Source organism: Pelophylax lessonae (assembly GCF_965119305.1).
Source record: "Pelophylax lessonae genome assembly, chromosome: 2".
Taxonomy (NCBI): Eukaryota; Metazoa; Chordata; class Amphibia; order Anura; family Ranidae; genus Pelophylax; species Pelophylax lessonae.
Window position 1 is genome coordinate 563,425,834 of NC_138769.1, and position 16,135 is coordinate 563,441,968.

General features: G+C 45.9%; 1 protein-coding gene across 1 annotated transcript in view; it reads right to left on the bottom strand.

Annotated features, from left to right (window-relative positions):
* The window catches only part of CDK2 (cyclin dependent kinase 2), a 36,419-nt gene extending 26,427 nt beyond the window's left edge, over window positions 1-9,992 (bottom strand). The window contains exon 1 of the mRNA XM_082246887.1: window positions 9,774-9,992. Coding sequence (XP_082103013.1) covers window positions 9,774-9,889 — 116 coding nt within the window. The 5' untranslated portion in view covers window positions 9,890-9,992. The remainder of the gene's footprint in view (window positions 1-9,773) is intronic.
* Window positions 9,993-16,135: the final 6,143 nt, after the last annotated feature.

Genomic DNA, 16,135 nt, shown 5'->3' on the forward strand with positions numbered 1-16,135 from the left:
GCTCCTGTATCGCAAATCTTTAGGTAGCTTTTTTTCTATTGGTACGTGTAGGTATGCATCCTGTAACTCTACCATTGCCATGAATGCTCCCACCTCGAGAATATTTCTGAATGAGTAGATGGATTACACCCTAAATCTTTTGTACCTTATGCACTTGAGTGGTTTTAGGTTCAATATGAGCCTTAATTTGCCTGATGGTTTCTTTCTTGCAAATATATGCGAGAAGACTACAGTCTTTGCTTCTCCCGACGGCACCTGGCAGACCACTTTGTGCGCCATCAGGTTCTCTAATGCTGTCAGAAAATTGACTGATTAATCTGAGGAGTATAGGAGTTTTGTCACCAGATACCTGGCTGGGGGGGGGGGGGGGGGGCAGAAGGAGAGTTCTATCAAATAGTTTTCTGCTATTGTGCGTAGAATAAACCAATTTTTTGTGATACTCTCCCACTGGTGGTCATTGCTTTTTTCCCTTTGGGACTGTAGACTTGAGAATTAAATCTCTTTTGCCCTTTTGGTCCTGTTGGACCCAGCACTTTTTCGGACTTGCTTTATTAAATCTCCTGGACTGACGAAAGGGCGTTTTCTTCTGGCTCTTTTTGGCTTGAGGAAACCTTGTTCTTGGCTGCGGTTCTATCTAAGACAGTTTCCAAGTCAGGTCCAAATAGTAGTTCACCTACGAAAGGGATGCCGCATAACCTGTTTTTAGATGCAATGTCCCCTCCCCAGGATTTCAGCCATAAAGCTCTCCTGGTTGATAAGGCCAGTAGCTTTGGCCGATGTCCTTACGGACTCTGCTGATGCGTCCGCTAGGCCCATACTGAAGAATTTGATTTCGTTGCACGTATGACGCAACGCGTATAGGGGGCGGAGATCTTCAGAGAGACGAGACTCGGTGGCCAGCTCCTGATACTGACACAGATACGTGATCTAAGCCCTCACAGCTTTATGTGCTTTTTTTGTGAGTGAACCTTTTTATCTCCATTATTAATAAATCGATTATATACAGAAAGCACTAGATATCTCCCTTTTTTTTAACCACATAGGAATGTGGTGATAGCCACATGATTAGCCCGGTATTCAAGTGGCTTAAGGGAAGGATTCCTGATACGGTGGTGTGGCTTACATTATCCCCTCAGGGGAACAGCCGATGAGACCTTGTGGTGAAACAGGTCTAACCTTGAGGTGAGAGGCCATCCTTGTGTGGTGGAGGAAGCACAAGCACTTTTCAAGCACCTTTTTAGCCAAGTTTCGCAGCTTTGGATGTGAAGAAATATTTATGAACTGTTGATGCACTTTAATTAGTGCACTTTATAAAATGATTCATTTACACTTTTTTGCACAATTTTTTTGAATATATTGCACATTTTAAGCACTTTAATATACTGCATGCACTTTATATTTTGGCTGATTTTGCACATGTGTATAATTATGCATAAGTAGCGCTGTACTTTTTGATATATTTTACTTTGGGGATTTGCAGTGATAAGCATAGGTTGTCATAGCAGCTGCTTTTATTTATTTATTTATATACATATATTAGTTTTTTCACTTAAGGAGACATTTAGTTGCGCAGATTTTTTATTTCCTTATTTTTGAGATACCTTAACTATAGTATACATTTTATATGCGGCCCGAGAAAATTTCTCTACACTTAATGTGGCCCAGAGAAGCCAAAAGTTTAGACACCCATGCTCTAGTAGCATTTGCAACTGAGTTACCCAAACAAGTAGGGCCCTAGCCGTCAAGTGGAAGCTATGGCTGGGTTGATATTTGCTGCTGCTGCCTCCCAAGACCTTCTCAAAAGTGTGTTTTTTTTTTTATACCCATGGGGTCAGCCAGGATACCAGAGTCGTTGAAAACCAAATCCGATTTCTTTGCAACTCTAGTGCATCAGGGAGGCGTCCACCTTAGGGCATTTAGCCCAGGGTTTGGTGTCTGCTGGCGTAAAAGGGTATCTGTGTTTTTTTAGAGTATCGTGTACAAGAAAAGTCCTGCGCTTTTTCTGCTGTAAACCTTTATACATTTTGTCATGCAGGGAGAGTTCCGCGACCTTCTGCTCTTTTGATGCCCAGAGTGTCTGCTATGGCTCTGAGTAAATTGTCTGTCTTCTGAGGGAAAGAGTGTGGCTTCGGCCTCTGGATCTTCATCCTCCGAGACAGAGTTTGAGCTAATTGCGGATTTTGAAATTGAGGTATCTGAATCTGCCATTTCCACCTCCTGGTCCCCCTCGTCCCTGCTGATAGTAGGGATGGGGGGGGGGGGGTTACTGGTAGATGGGCTGCTGCTCCGGCGGGAGCTTGTTGTGATTTCCAGCTCCTTTATAGCCGTACGGAGGGGACTGCTGATAGCACTTTTAATCTTTTTTTTTTTTTAAATAATCAAACTGGTCTTTAAAGGAACCCCTATGATTCCTTAGCCACCATCTTGTTGATGCATTTTGGCATCGTGTTTTTTCCATTCTGGAGGAAACCTATGACCACAAGAAGCGCATGCTTTGCTGCTGGTCTTTGCCTTTTTCTCTTCTGGGGCCTTTGCCTACAAAAAAGAAAGACAAGGAAGGCCCCATGAGACAGATAGTTGCCATGTACCACCGTCAAAGACGTATGTGGTGAGGTAAAGTCAGAGGGACTCCAGAGTGCTCTGGCTTACCTTGGAGCTTTCCTGACTAGCAGGATCTGCAGGGCAGGGTGGTGAGCCGTCCGACATGATCAGTCCCAGGAAAAAAAAAAAAAACAGCATATGGACCTGTATACTGATTCCTACTCCAGCTCCACCCCCAGCTTCCCCTGTGCAGGTTGGTGGACATACCTGCACATCCTTCCGCTGGGTCTTGTATTCTCTCTTTAGTTTAAAGTCCCGTTGTTTGTCTGTTCATTTATTGAGAAGATTGCAGTATTTTTTATGTTTATTCATTTTGCGGTGTCGCCTGGAAATGTCAATGGACGTATGCCCCTCGAACTCTAAACAGAAGTCCATTGCTTGGGGACTTCCGCCCTTCTCAAGATGGCCACGGCCAGAAGTGACACAAGCTCCGCCTCCGTCACCATCTTGCTCCTCCATGAGGAGCAGACTGTACTGCTACTGGCTTGTGGCCTCTGATGCAAGTGGAGAGGGAGAGAAGACCTTGGGGGTGCCATAAAGTGGGTCCGGCAAAGCAAGCTCCCCCCTCCCCTCTTACCGCGCTCCGGTCCCGCACCTTCCGCTTGAGGGACCTGTCTGTTGAAGTGCTTCCCAAGGCTGACCTCCTCCAGGTATTTTTCTCTTCTAGGGCCTTTTGATAGAGGGGATACCACTTGGGTACCTTACAGCTGGATAGTTGCATACCCCTCAGTAGGGGTGAAACTTCAGGCGAGGGCTAGCATTGCCCTATTTTGCTGGCCCTGACCTTCCTGCCCAAGGCTCAGTGAGCTGAGAGGGAGGCAGGTCAGGGAGCCTCCTGCAGCGTAGCAAGGAGACTGTAAAAAACCAAACAGGTGTAGCTCCTAGTAGATCTGGAGGAAACAAAAACTGAGGCAGAAGGTATGACTGAAGTTTTTATAATGGTGGACCATTGTGTTTCCTGTTTCAGGTGGGAGGAGCATATCGCTCAAATGCTGCCCTGGAAGACAATTAGAGAAAGTTAGTTTCCAGCATTTCTTTTTCAATTGACGGTAAAGTATTAGTAAGACACCAAGATTTTGTGACATTTACTTTGAAGTTACTATAGAAGCCAAACTTGCAATTCATGAAGAATGCTCGGAAAGGCTATTCTTGTATTAGAAAAGGTATGAATAAATCATACTCGAAAATGCTCAATTTGTGTGAACTATTGCCCAACAGCACTCCCTTAAAGGAGACGTTGGACCGTAAAGCGACCGCTAGGGGTTTCATGGACAAAATATAAAATATATTGTGATAGCCGTGTCCGGTGACAGATTGCGCAGCAGTGTATCCCGTAGGCTGCGCGTGAGGCGTGTTCTGGGAGCACGTCATGTGACGTCCATCAGGAATGGCAAAGGGTCTGCCTAGCCGTCATCTGACAACATGCTGGGATGGTTAAATACTGGACATTCTAGCTCATGAGCTTCTATGAAAATCAGAAGGTCTCCACCATTACAAACAGATTTAGCACCTGTGCCAGCAGCTCAACTAAAGCACAACAGAGCTGACTCTGCCTGAATTTTGTGAAATTTAGCATCCCAGAATCCTTTTAGGCTCTATTCAAACATGGGGCTGTCTGTGCTCAAGGCTGATCATTAGAGGGTAATCGCTACTTGAGTGATTACATGTGATAGGCCACAAATAGCTGTGGGAGCAGTCAGCCTCCTATTGCTTTTCATGGGGCTTCCCGTCACAGGGACCCCCTTTGTTGGGACCCTCCTGCAGCTAATCACAAATGGGCACATTTCCAAGAACGGATGGGACAGTACACAAATCACATCTTCTAATTTCTGGTGCAGGTCTAATGAAGGGTTCTGGATTTCAGAAAGAATCAGATGTCCAAAGCCATTGGGGCAATTTACTAAAGAAATAGAGAAAGTTCAGTTTGCAAAGTGAAAGCACAAGGTGAAGTGTTATTCAAACCAATCATGAAAATGTAATCACTGGTCCAAGCCTGTGTGAACATTACAATGTTGTCATCTTGTCTGTGTGCAGCCTACTTGCAGTCAAGGACTGAAACCACCAGGAAGGCATCTGCTTAATATACCTGTTTAATTCCTTATCAGTGCCAGGAGCAATGACCAGTTATTTCTATGCTGCACTGCACTCATGTAATGAGAGGTGATTGGAAACCGCCAGAAGAAGGCATGCTATATATGGATTTATCTGAGCCTTATTGGACCCGGACATCCCCTCCCAAATCCCACATGACTCCAGACCTGCAACTGTGGCAAGCAGAAGTTTTACAGACCTTATGCAAACTATAATTCTGGTCTAGAAATAGGTGCTCTCTACACTAACTAAATGTGTGTAGGGACAGCCTTCAAGTATATTGCGACCTCCAGCGATTACCTGTGAGCAGTGCAGCATAGAATAAACATTACACATACCTCCCACTGCCCATTCTGAGAAGTATTCATTGAATTCTCTATCAAAGCTGAACTCCAGGCAAACAGCTAAAATGCCTGATTTTTCTCTGCTGCAGTTGAATAAATGTGTTCAAGTGCACTGGTGCGATGCACTGCCAATCTTTCTGAATTGTTCACCATTACAACAGCTGACAGAAATGCACTGCACAGCCAAATTAGTAAAAAAAAAAAAAAAAACTAAAATAATGTGGTCGCATAAGTGTGCACACCTTCTTATAACTGGGGATGTAGCTGTGTTCAGAATTAAGCATTTACATTGGAACTCATGTTAAATAGGAAGAGTCAGTACACATCTTCCATCATTTAAAGTGCCTCTGATTAACCCCAAATAAAGTTCAGCTGTTCTGGTAAGTCTTTCCTGACATTTCTTTGTCGCATCCTACAGCAAAAGCCGTGGTCCACAGAGAGCTTCCAAAGCATCAGAGGGATCTTATTGGTAAAAGGCATCAGTCAGGAGAAAGGTACAAAAGAACTTCCAAGGCATTAGATATACAATGGAACAAAAGTGAAGACAGTCATCAAGTGGAGAAAATATGGCACAACAGTGACATTACCAAGAACTGTACGCCCCTCCAAAATTGATGAAAAGACGAGAAGAAAACTGGTCAGGGAGGCTGCCGAGAGGCCTACAGCAACATTAAAAGGAGCTGAAGGAATATCTGTCAAGTACTGGCTGTGTGGTACATGTGACAACAATCTTCTGTATTCTTCATATGTCTGGGCTATGGGGTAGAGTGACAAGACGGAAGACTTTTCTTACAAAGAAAAAAAAAACATCAAAGCCCGGGTAAATTTTGCAAAAACACATCGGAAGTCTCCCAAAAGCATGTGGGAAAATGTGTTATGGTCTAATAAGCCTAAGGTTGAACTTTTTGGCCATAATTCCAAAAGATATGTTTGGCGCAAAAAAACACATCACCAAAAGAACACCATACCCACAGTGAAGCATGGTGGTGGCAGCATCATGCTTTGGGGTTGTTTTTCTTTAGATGAAAACAGGAGCCTTAAAGGCACGGACACGTACCGATTGTTGGCCGTGATTTTTCGGCCGCCGCCCGATCGGCCGATTATCGGCTTGTTAGTATGATGCTTCCGACAACCAACTGCGACTTTTCGGCCGAACAAAATCTGGTGTGCAGGCTATAAAATTTTTGTGGGCCGTCAGCAGAACGGCCGATTGTTCCTCAGTCAGTACAGATTTCGGCTGACAAAAATCAGATGATCAAGACTGGGCATGCTCAGTGAAGAAAAAAAACATGAAAAGTAGACCAGAACATGACATCACTTCTGCAGTTGGTTGTTGTTGGCCGACAAAATTTGTGTGCAGTCTATAGCACATTTCAACCGACACAACAACACTGGACAAAAGACGGCCGGTCGGTCGGCCAACAATCGCTGCGTGTGTACGGGGCTTAAGTCAAAGTAGGTGGAATTATGAACAGTTCCAAATACCAGTTAATATTGGCACAAAACCTTCAGGCTTCTGTTAGGAAGCTGAACATGAAGAGGAACTTCATCTTTCAGCAGGACAATGACCAGAAGCATACATCCAAATCAAAGGAATGGCTTCACCAGAAGAAAAATAAAGATTTGGAATGGCCTAGCCAGAGCCCAGACCTGAATCCGAGTGAAAATCTGTGGGGTGATCTGGAGAGGGCTGTGCACAGGAGATGCCCTCGGAATCTGACAGATTTTGAGTATTTTTGCAAAGAACAGTGGGCAAATACTGCCAAGTCAAGATGTGTAATGCTAATACACTCATACCCAAAAAGTGTGCTGTAATAAAATCAAAAGGTGCTTCAACAAAGTATTCGTTTAAAAAGGTGTGCACAATTATGCAACCATATTATTTTAGATGTTTTTATTTTTACTTCCTTACACCTAAAAGATTTCAGTTTGTTGTTCAGAGTTGTACAGTTTATAGGTCACATTAAGGGCTCTTTCACACATATAGTCCGTCAAACGGACTCCGCTTTTCTCAGCGGGGGAATCGATCCGCCGATCCCCCGCTGAGCAGGAGAATGACAGCTGTTCTCCGCACTGTGCGGAGACACAGCTGTCACAGCCCCATACATCTCTATGGGGGAATCGGATGGGAACGGACCGTCGGTCCATTCTCATCCGATCCGCTGGAAGGATGGAAAATAGGCTTTCCATTCATCCAGATTTGACAGATCGGATGTCAGCGGACATGTCTCCACTGACATCCTATGCCCCATAGGGATGCATGGGGGGACCGTTCAGATCCGCAAAAAAAAAACCGGACAGGCGGATTTGAACGGTCCAGTAGGGGGGGGGGGGGGGGGGGACGCTCAGGTGTGTGTTCCAAAACCTGGTGCAGGTCAGATCCATAATCCAGGAACTGTAGAAATTCAAAATTTGAGACCGCACTCAAGGAATGTGTTGAAATCAAAAGATATCCTTTATTCTTCATAAATGAAATGGACAGACAGTGTACAGACAGACGTGCCAGGTTGACGCGTTTCACGACGCTGTAGGTCGTTTACTCATAACCATGGTCGTGGTCATGAGTAAGCGACCTACAGCGTTGTGAAACGCGTCAACCTGGCACGTCTGTCTGTACACTGTCTGTCCATTTCATTTATGAAGAATAAAGGATATCTTTTGATTTCAACACATTCCTTGAGTGCGGTCTCAAATTTTGGATTTCTACAGTTCCTGGATTTGAACGGTCCGCCTGTGTGAAAGGGGCCTAAAGGTGGAAAAAGTTCTAAAAATGATTTATCTTTGTCTCATTTTTTACACTCACAGAGACTTGACATTTTAAAGCGTTTGTAAACCCTAAAAAATAAAAAAAATAAAAAAAAAAAAACCTGCAAGACAAAGGCATAATGAGCTAGTATGCATCGCATACTAGCCCATTATGTGTAACTTACCTTAGAACGAAGCCCCGACACGGACCCCCGGACATCGCTGCGGGCGCTGCCATGATCCCTCGCCGTCTCTTCCGGATTCAGCACGGTGATTAGCCGGAAGAGACGGCTCCGGCATGCGCGCGGGAGTGATATTCCGGCAAGCTCCCGGCAAATAAATTGAAGGACCCCCCCGGACCTTCAGAGCGCGAGCGGCTGCATGCACTGTAAATATCTCCTAAACCATCTCCTAAACCATGCCGGTTTAGGAGATATTATTTGTACCTACAGGTAAGCCTTATTATAGGCTTACCTGTAGGTAAAAGTGTCAAAAAGCGGGATACTACCGCTTTAACAGGGGTGTGTAGACTTTTATATCCACTGTATGAACTCTACTGTAAATTAACTATAACAGATTGCTACCAAGTTAAAGAATAAGTGCACCTTTGGAACAGGTTACATTGTCTACTCGTTTTTAGGGTGCAACATGTTCCAGCACTTGCAAGACTTCCTCCCAGAACCCTGCCCCCTGTGTCCTTCGGAACAGTGCCACCACCGTTGGTGCCTGCCGGAGAAACAGTGCCACCACCATTGGTGCCTGCCGGAGAAACAGTGCCACCACCATTGGTGCCTGCCGGAGAAACAGTGCCACCACCATTGGTGCCTGCTGGAGAAACAGTGCCACCACCTTTGGTGTCCCAAAGTGCCCCAAGGGCCAAATGAATGCAAGCAAAGGGCCACATTTGGCACTATGGCCACAGTTTGGAGACCAATGGCGTATGTTATTGCCGACAGGCAGGAGGATGTATTTATGACAAAAAGGAATACTAGGATCTATTCAGTCATAAAAACCCTGCCTGTCAGCAATATTTTCCTATTACCGCTTTAAAACAATCCCATGGAATGGTGAGGTATTACAGAGTCGAAATTATTTGTGTCATTAGGGCCCCTTTTACACTTGCGTGACTTGTCCTGCGTCTTGGGACTGCAAAGTCACATGACAAGTCATACCCCACGATTTCCAATGAGTACTGTTCACATATGTGTGACTTCAAAGTAGTCCCTACCCTACTTTGGTCCGACTTTGATGCGTTTTGAGGGCCACAGACCTCAAGATTACACAAACATTGCTTCAAGTCCAGTCTCGGTCGCACAAGTGTGAAAGGGGCCTTAGATGTGCCTGGAGTCCGGCTCATTCATCCGGTAACGCATACGCATTGTGGTGATTGTTTTGTAATGCAGGTGTTATTTAGTATTTTGCCTTTATGCAACTTGTTGCGGTAAAAAAAATATAGCGCACCCCATACTTTTATTCTTTAGCACTGGGCAAAAGCAGTGCACTGGTGTGAACTGCATTGAAAGGGAATCATTTTTTGGTTGCCATGCGTTGGGTATGAGCTGACAAACACTTCCCAGCATATCTGGTGTGTGGGGTTTGCTCGCACCGCACAATGGGTTTTGATGTGCACCTGCAAGCTGCATTGCATTTTAACATGCTATACTTTTTCATTTTATTTTTTATAAAAACTTCAAGTTTGCATTCATGAATGTACATGTGTTGTACTAACTGGGAAAACTTAGGAAAACTGGAGCAGGCAGATGCTGGAACAGCCATGTATGGCAACCAATCAGCTTTTATCTTTTATTTACCAAGTTTAACTGCACCAGCTGAAGACAGAAGCTAATTGGTTGCCATGCACAGCTGCTCCGGCTTTATTCCCTGTACTGATTTCTTAGTGCATGGCAGCCCCCCAGTCACAGGGATCCGGGGGGGAGTCACACAATCAGAGCTTGTGCCAGGACCGCTCAGTTCCGGGCCCCCAGGACTCACGTGTCCAGGCGGATCTTCTTCAGCGCCACCACCTCTCCGGTCTCCCGGTTCCGAGCTTTGTACACCACCCCGTACGTGCCCTCCCCGATCTTCTCCACCTTCTGGAAGTTGTCCATGACGGGCGAGACGGAGGTCCGGCACTACCGGGGCCGCCTATACTCTGACCGAGGAGTCTTCCCTACAAGACAGCACCCCGAAAACTTCCCGCCACCGGCGCACGGCCACGCCTCTCTAACTCACGATTGGTCCGCAGGCACAAAAAAACAAACGGCGCCGAGTGACGTCATATAGAGGCTACAGAGTGGACCGCACTAAAAAGTTCCTGGAGAGGATGGAATTAGAGCCGTTAGGACCCAACGGGACAGCTGTGTGTGGTGCACGGGGAGACCTGACAGTGACACCGGTACATGGCTATACTGGACTCTGTACGAGGAGACTGCCTCATACATAACTGTACTGTGTGTATAGAACCGGCTGTACACTGCATGGCTGTACTGTGTGTATAGAACCGACTGTACACTGCATGGCTGTACTGTGTGTATAGAACTGACTGTACACTGCATGGCTGTACTGTGTGTATAGAACTGACTGTACACTGCATGGCTGTACTGTGTGTATAGAACCGCCTGTACACTGCATGGCTGTACTGTGTGTATAGAACCGACTGTACACTGCATGGCTGTACTGTGTGTATAGAACCGACTGTACACTGCATGGCTGTACTGTGTGTATAGAACCGGCTGTACACTGCATGGCTGTACTGTGTGTATAGAACCGACTGTACACTGCATGGCTGTACTGTGTGTATAGACCTGACTGTACACTGCATGGCTGTACTGTGTGTATAGAACCGGCTGTACACTGCATGGCTGTACTGTGTGTATAGAACCGACTGTACACTGCATGGCTGTACTGTGTGTATAGAACCGACTGTACACTGCATGGCTGTACTGTGTGTATAGAACTGACTGTGCAATGCATGGCTGTACTGTGTGTATAGAACTCACTGTACACTACTGTACTGTGTATGGGACCGACTGTACACTGCATGGCTGTACTGTGTGTATGGGACCGACTGTACACTGCATGGCTTTACTGTGTGTATGGAACCGACTGTACACTGCATGGCTGTACTGTGTGTATAGAACTGACTGTACACTACTGGACTGTGTATAGAACTGACTGTACACTACTGGACTGTGTATAGAACTTACTGTACACTACTGGACTGTGTATAGAATGGACTGTACACTGCATGGCTGTACTGTATGTATAGAACCGACTGTAAACTGCAGGACTGTACTGTGTGTATAGAACTGACTGTACACTACTGTACTGTGTATAGAATGGACTGTACACTGCATGGCTGTACTGTATGTATAGAAACGACTGTACTTTGTATAGAACTCACTGTACACTACTGTACTGTGCATAGAACTGACTGTACACTGCATGGCTGTACTGTGTGTATAGAACTGACTGTACACTACTGTACTGTGTGTATAGAACTGACTGTACACTACTGTATTGTGTGTATAGAACTGTCTGTACACTGCATGGCTGTACTGTGTGTATAGAACTGACTGTACACTACTGTACTGTGTATAGAATGGACTGTACACTGCATGGCTGTACTGTGTGTATAGAACTGACTGTACACTGCATGGCTGTACTGTGTGTATAGAACTGACTGTACACTGCATGGCTGTACTGTGTGTATAGAACTGACTGTACACTGCATGGCTGTACTGTGTGTATAGAACTGACTGTACACTACTGTACTGTGTGTATAGAACTGACTGTACACTACTGTACTGTGTGTATAGAACCGACTGTACACTGCATGGCTGTACTGTGTGTATAGAACCGACTGTACACTGCATGGCTGTACTGTGTGTATAGAACTGACTGTACACTGCATGGCTGTACTGTGTGTGTATAGGAAATAACTGTACACTGGGAGACTTCAGCCCTCCATACAAGTGTGTATAGAATTCAGCTGTACACCTCATGGCTATACTGTGTGTATAGAAACCAACTGCCACTTTAGACACAGAGACATCTGAACCCTCCATACAAGTGTGTATAGGAACTAACTGCCACTTTGTACAGGGAGATCTCGGCCCTCCATACAAGTGTGTATAGAATCCAGCTCTACACAAAATGACTGCTACTCTGTACAGGGAGACCTCTGACCCCTCCATATATGTGTGTATAGGAACAAACTGCTACCGTATACAAAGAGATCTCTGACCTCTCCATACAAGTGTGTATAGAATCCAGCTCTACACAACATGGCTGTACTTTGTGTAAAGGAACCAACTGCCACATTGTACAGGGAAACCTTAGCCCTCCATACAAGTGTGTATAGGAACCAACTGTACACTGCATGATTGCTACTCTGTACAGGGAGACCTCTGAGCACTGCATATAAGTGTGTATAGAATCCAGCTCTACACAACATCATTGCTTCTCTGTACTTCCTGTGTGTAAGGACAGGGAGGCGTCCTCCTCCCTCTCATACATGGCTGTGCCGTGTATACATTCCCTAACCTCCCACAGTGCCACCCAATCTCCCATATTAGTTCACAGTACAGTCCTTGTCCAGTCTACCACAAAGCTCCCAGCCCCATTCAGAGATCCCATCCCCACATTTGCCCCCGATCCTCTACAGAGCCCCCAAGTCTGCTGCAGAGTCCCCAAACCCCCATCCCCCCAAAGTGGCACTGAGCCCTCTCTTGGGCCTTCTAGCGTTTTACTCCATCCCCTACAGTTGCACGCTCCTTAGGGCTCGTTTACACTTGTTTCAAATCATGGTTTTCGGACAGGCTTTTTTATAGCTCTCTGAACGCCATTTAAATCCCCTGTTACTAAATAAAAGGGTAAGCTCACAGTCCTGTTCACACATTGTGTTTGCTTTGCTTCAAAAATGATACCCCATGTCGCTTTAGTGGTGCTTCAAAGCCTCCATAGAAGTCTATGACAAAGCTCGCTTAAAGCACCTGTAGCTTTTATTCAGCTTTAGCTTTGCGTTGTTTGGGAGAAAGTGCAGATATGAGATCTCCACACACATACAGGTAATTTTCCAAGCTTCACAAAAGCAGAATTGAAGCATCAAAACAGATGAAAAAGCATGTAGTAGTGGTAGGCACTTTATTGTATGTTGAAGTTGAAGCAAGTGTAAATGAGTCCTCATTTACATTTGCATCTACTTCAACACACATTAACGTGTCTACCGCTTCAACATGATTTTCTTCATGTGTTTTGATGCTTTAGGCTGGGTTCACACTGCTGCCCTGTGTGTGTTATCTCATACCTGCAATGCCTCCAAAGCTAAAGCTGAATAAAGGCTCGTTTACACTTGCTTCAGAACATGGCTTCGGACACGCTTTTTTAACCACTTCAATACAGGGCACTTTCACCCTCTTCCTGCCCAAACAAATTTTCTCAAGTTGTCTTCCAGGATAGCCCATAAGACCTAGGGCTTCTCCTACCATGACAGGAAACGCGTTAACCCAACCAGATAAAAGAAGGTCCTCTAGTCCTCCCCCTTCAGTATTAGTGTTTCCGGACAGGGGGTAACATGTTTTCTGGTACCTGGTTCATTGGTTCTCATAGTCTGTCCTTTGGAGACTTTGGAAAGAATCCTACATAGATTTCTCTTGCCCAGTGCGATACCTCATGCCTGCAGGTTAGTGGTGGCTGCTTTTCTCCTGTCCTTAGTGCCTGGGGATGGCCAAGACTGCTGGTGGCGTCCGGAGCACTTCACCTCACCAGAGGGCTGGAATGGGTCATTCCAATATCTCAGAGAATAATGACGGATGCAAGCTCTTTTGGATGGGGAGTCCATCTTCAAAACGAGATAGCGCAGGGAGAATAGTCCCCGGTGCAAGCAAGAGCATCATCAAATCAAAGAGCGCTTCTGGCAGTGCAGAGAGCCTTAGAGCTTTTTCAGGCAGGTTCGATCCAACAACATTGCAACAGTAGCGTATCTCAACAAACGGGGGTACAAGAAGTCGGACCTTGCAGTTCACATCCTAAAAGATTCTATCTTGGGCCGAGGTGAATCTAGCCTCCATTTCAGCACTTCATCTGAAGGGGACTCAGAATTGTTTGGCAGATTACCTCAGCAGCTGCCAGGTGTGTCGGGACAATTGGTCCCTCAACCTGAAAATTTTTGCGGAAATTTTCGGCAGGTGTGGTCTCCCAGAGGTGGATCTTTTTGCAACCTAAACAAACCGCAAAACAGAGAGATTCTTTTCCCTGAACTCAAGAGACCAGTCTCTGGGGATTGACGCTTTTGCAAATCCCTGGTCATTCATCCTCTGCTACGCTTTCCCTCCTATCAGACTCATCCTGGAAGTCCTCCGGAGGTTTCTTCTGGAAGACACCAGGTCGTCTGAAAATCAAAGATTTTCTCCTGATGTCCCATCTATTCTGGAATTTTTTTCAAGAGGGTGCCGACAAGGGTCTATCCCTTAGTACTTTAAAGGTGCAGGCTGAGGCCATTAGTGTTTTCCCCCAGTACTACCTTTTGGAAAATCCTGTTATAGCAAGGTTTTTCAAGGCTATCGCCAGGTCATAACCAATGTTTGTCAAATCTTGTTCTACTTGGGACTTATCTCTAGTCCTTCAGGCCTTAGTGACTGTTCCCTTCAAGCCCCTGAGGGATTTGTCAGTAAAATTGGTGGAAGATTTCTTGAACAAAAATGGGAACCAGAGCAGGAGCAGAAGGGAGACCAGGAAGAGGAACAAAATGAGCCATCTTGGAGAATCAATCGATTACCACCCAAATGACCATATTATTCTCAGATGGTGGAACATCAGTGATAAAGTCCATGGCAATGTGAGACCAGGGCTCCTTCGGAATGGGCAGGAGCTTGAGAAGACCAGCAGGAGCTTGCGTGGAGGCTTTAGATTGGGCACAGACATGACAAGCCTTAACGTAGTCTTTGACATCTGAACGGAGAGTAGGCCACCAGTAGTGGTGACTGATGAGAAGGAAGGATCAGAGGAATCCAGCATGACCTGCCACCTTGGAATCATGTCTCCAGTGAAGGATCTTAGATCATTTGGGGCGAAGGTCTTGCCAGGAGGAATTTTTTACTCTAGAGTGGTAGAATGGCCAGGAATGCATGAGGTAGGAATGATGGGCTCAGGTTCAGAGGTGGGCTCCTCAGCCAGAGTGTCAAATGACCTAGAGAGTGCATCAGCCCGACTGTTGCAGGAACCAGGTTTGTACATAATAATGAAATTGGCCTGTCTGGGATTCAGACGTTTGGCATTCTGTAATTACTGCAGATTTTTATGATCAGTGAAAATTGTTATGGAGTGAGAGGGACCCTCCAAGAGAATGACGCCACTCCTCTAATGCCAATTTAATTGCAAGAAGTTCTCGATCGTCAGTAGCGTAATTTTTCTCTGCCTGAGAAAATTTCTTGGAAAAAAATGCACATGGTTGATGTCCCCCCTAAAAGGGTTGAAAAAGCACAGCTCCCACCCCAGTCAAAGAAGCATCCACTTCAATAAAGAAGGGAGGTAAATGGCCGGGGTCTCTGGGATAGACAGGGGGTAGGTACGACCCCTGGGCAGAGTTACTTTGGGAACAAGGTCAATGGCACAGTCAAAGGACCTGTGAGGAGGAAGCACCTCGGCTGACTTTTTGCAGAACACATTCTGGAAATCACTATATGCAGCGGGAAGAGCAAAAGATACTGATGTGGTGGCAACAGGAAGTCTCTTCTTTGGGGCAACCTTGAGTAGGCAGAACAAGAAACAAGGGACCCCAAGCCAGGCTTTAGTTAGGATAAGGAAGGATATCCACTCCTGGTGGAGTACCTCTAACGACATCTTAACAGGGAGGGTCTGGAAGCAGATGGGGCCCCCAGGAAGAACAGTGCCATCAATCGCTGAGACCACCAGCGGAGGGGTGAAAGGGAAAGCTTCATGGAAGATGCAGTTCCCCAGTCCATAAAGATCCCAGCGGCTCCGGACTCCAGATATGCCAAGACCGAATGAGAGGAAGCGGTTACATGGAGCAACACAGAAAGAAGGAGACGAGAAGGTGATATTTCTGAGTCCAATACTCCAACATCCAGATGTATTAGACCCAAGCGTTTCCCGGACAAATTGAGCAGATGTCACGAAAATTACCTTTGCCCCAATAATAGCAACCCAAGCCCAGAGTTCTGCGCCTAGCATGTTCCTCAGAAAATAGCCTGGACTGGCCCAGCTGTATAGGTTCCTCAGCTGGCAGGGAATGGTCCACGAGTTAAAGAGAGGGGAGCTCAGGCTAAGGGTCAAGGAGTAATGGCGTCTTTTTTCTAGGGCCCTCTCCTGAAAGCGAATATCGATCTGGTTAC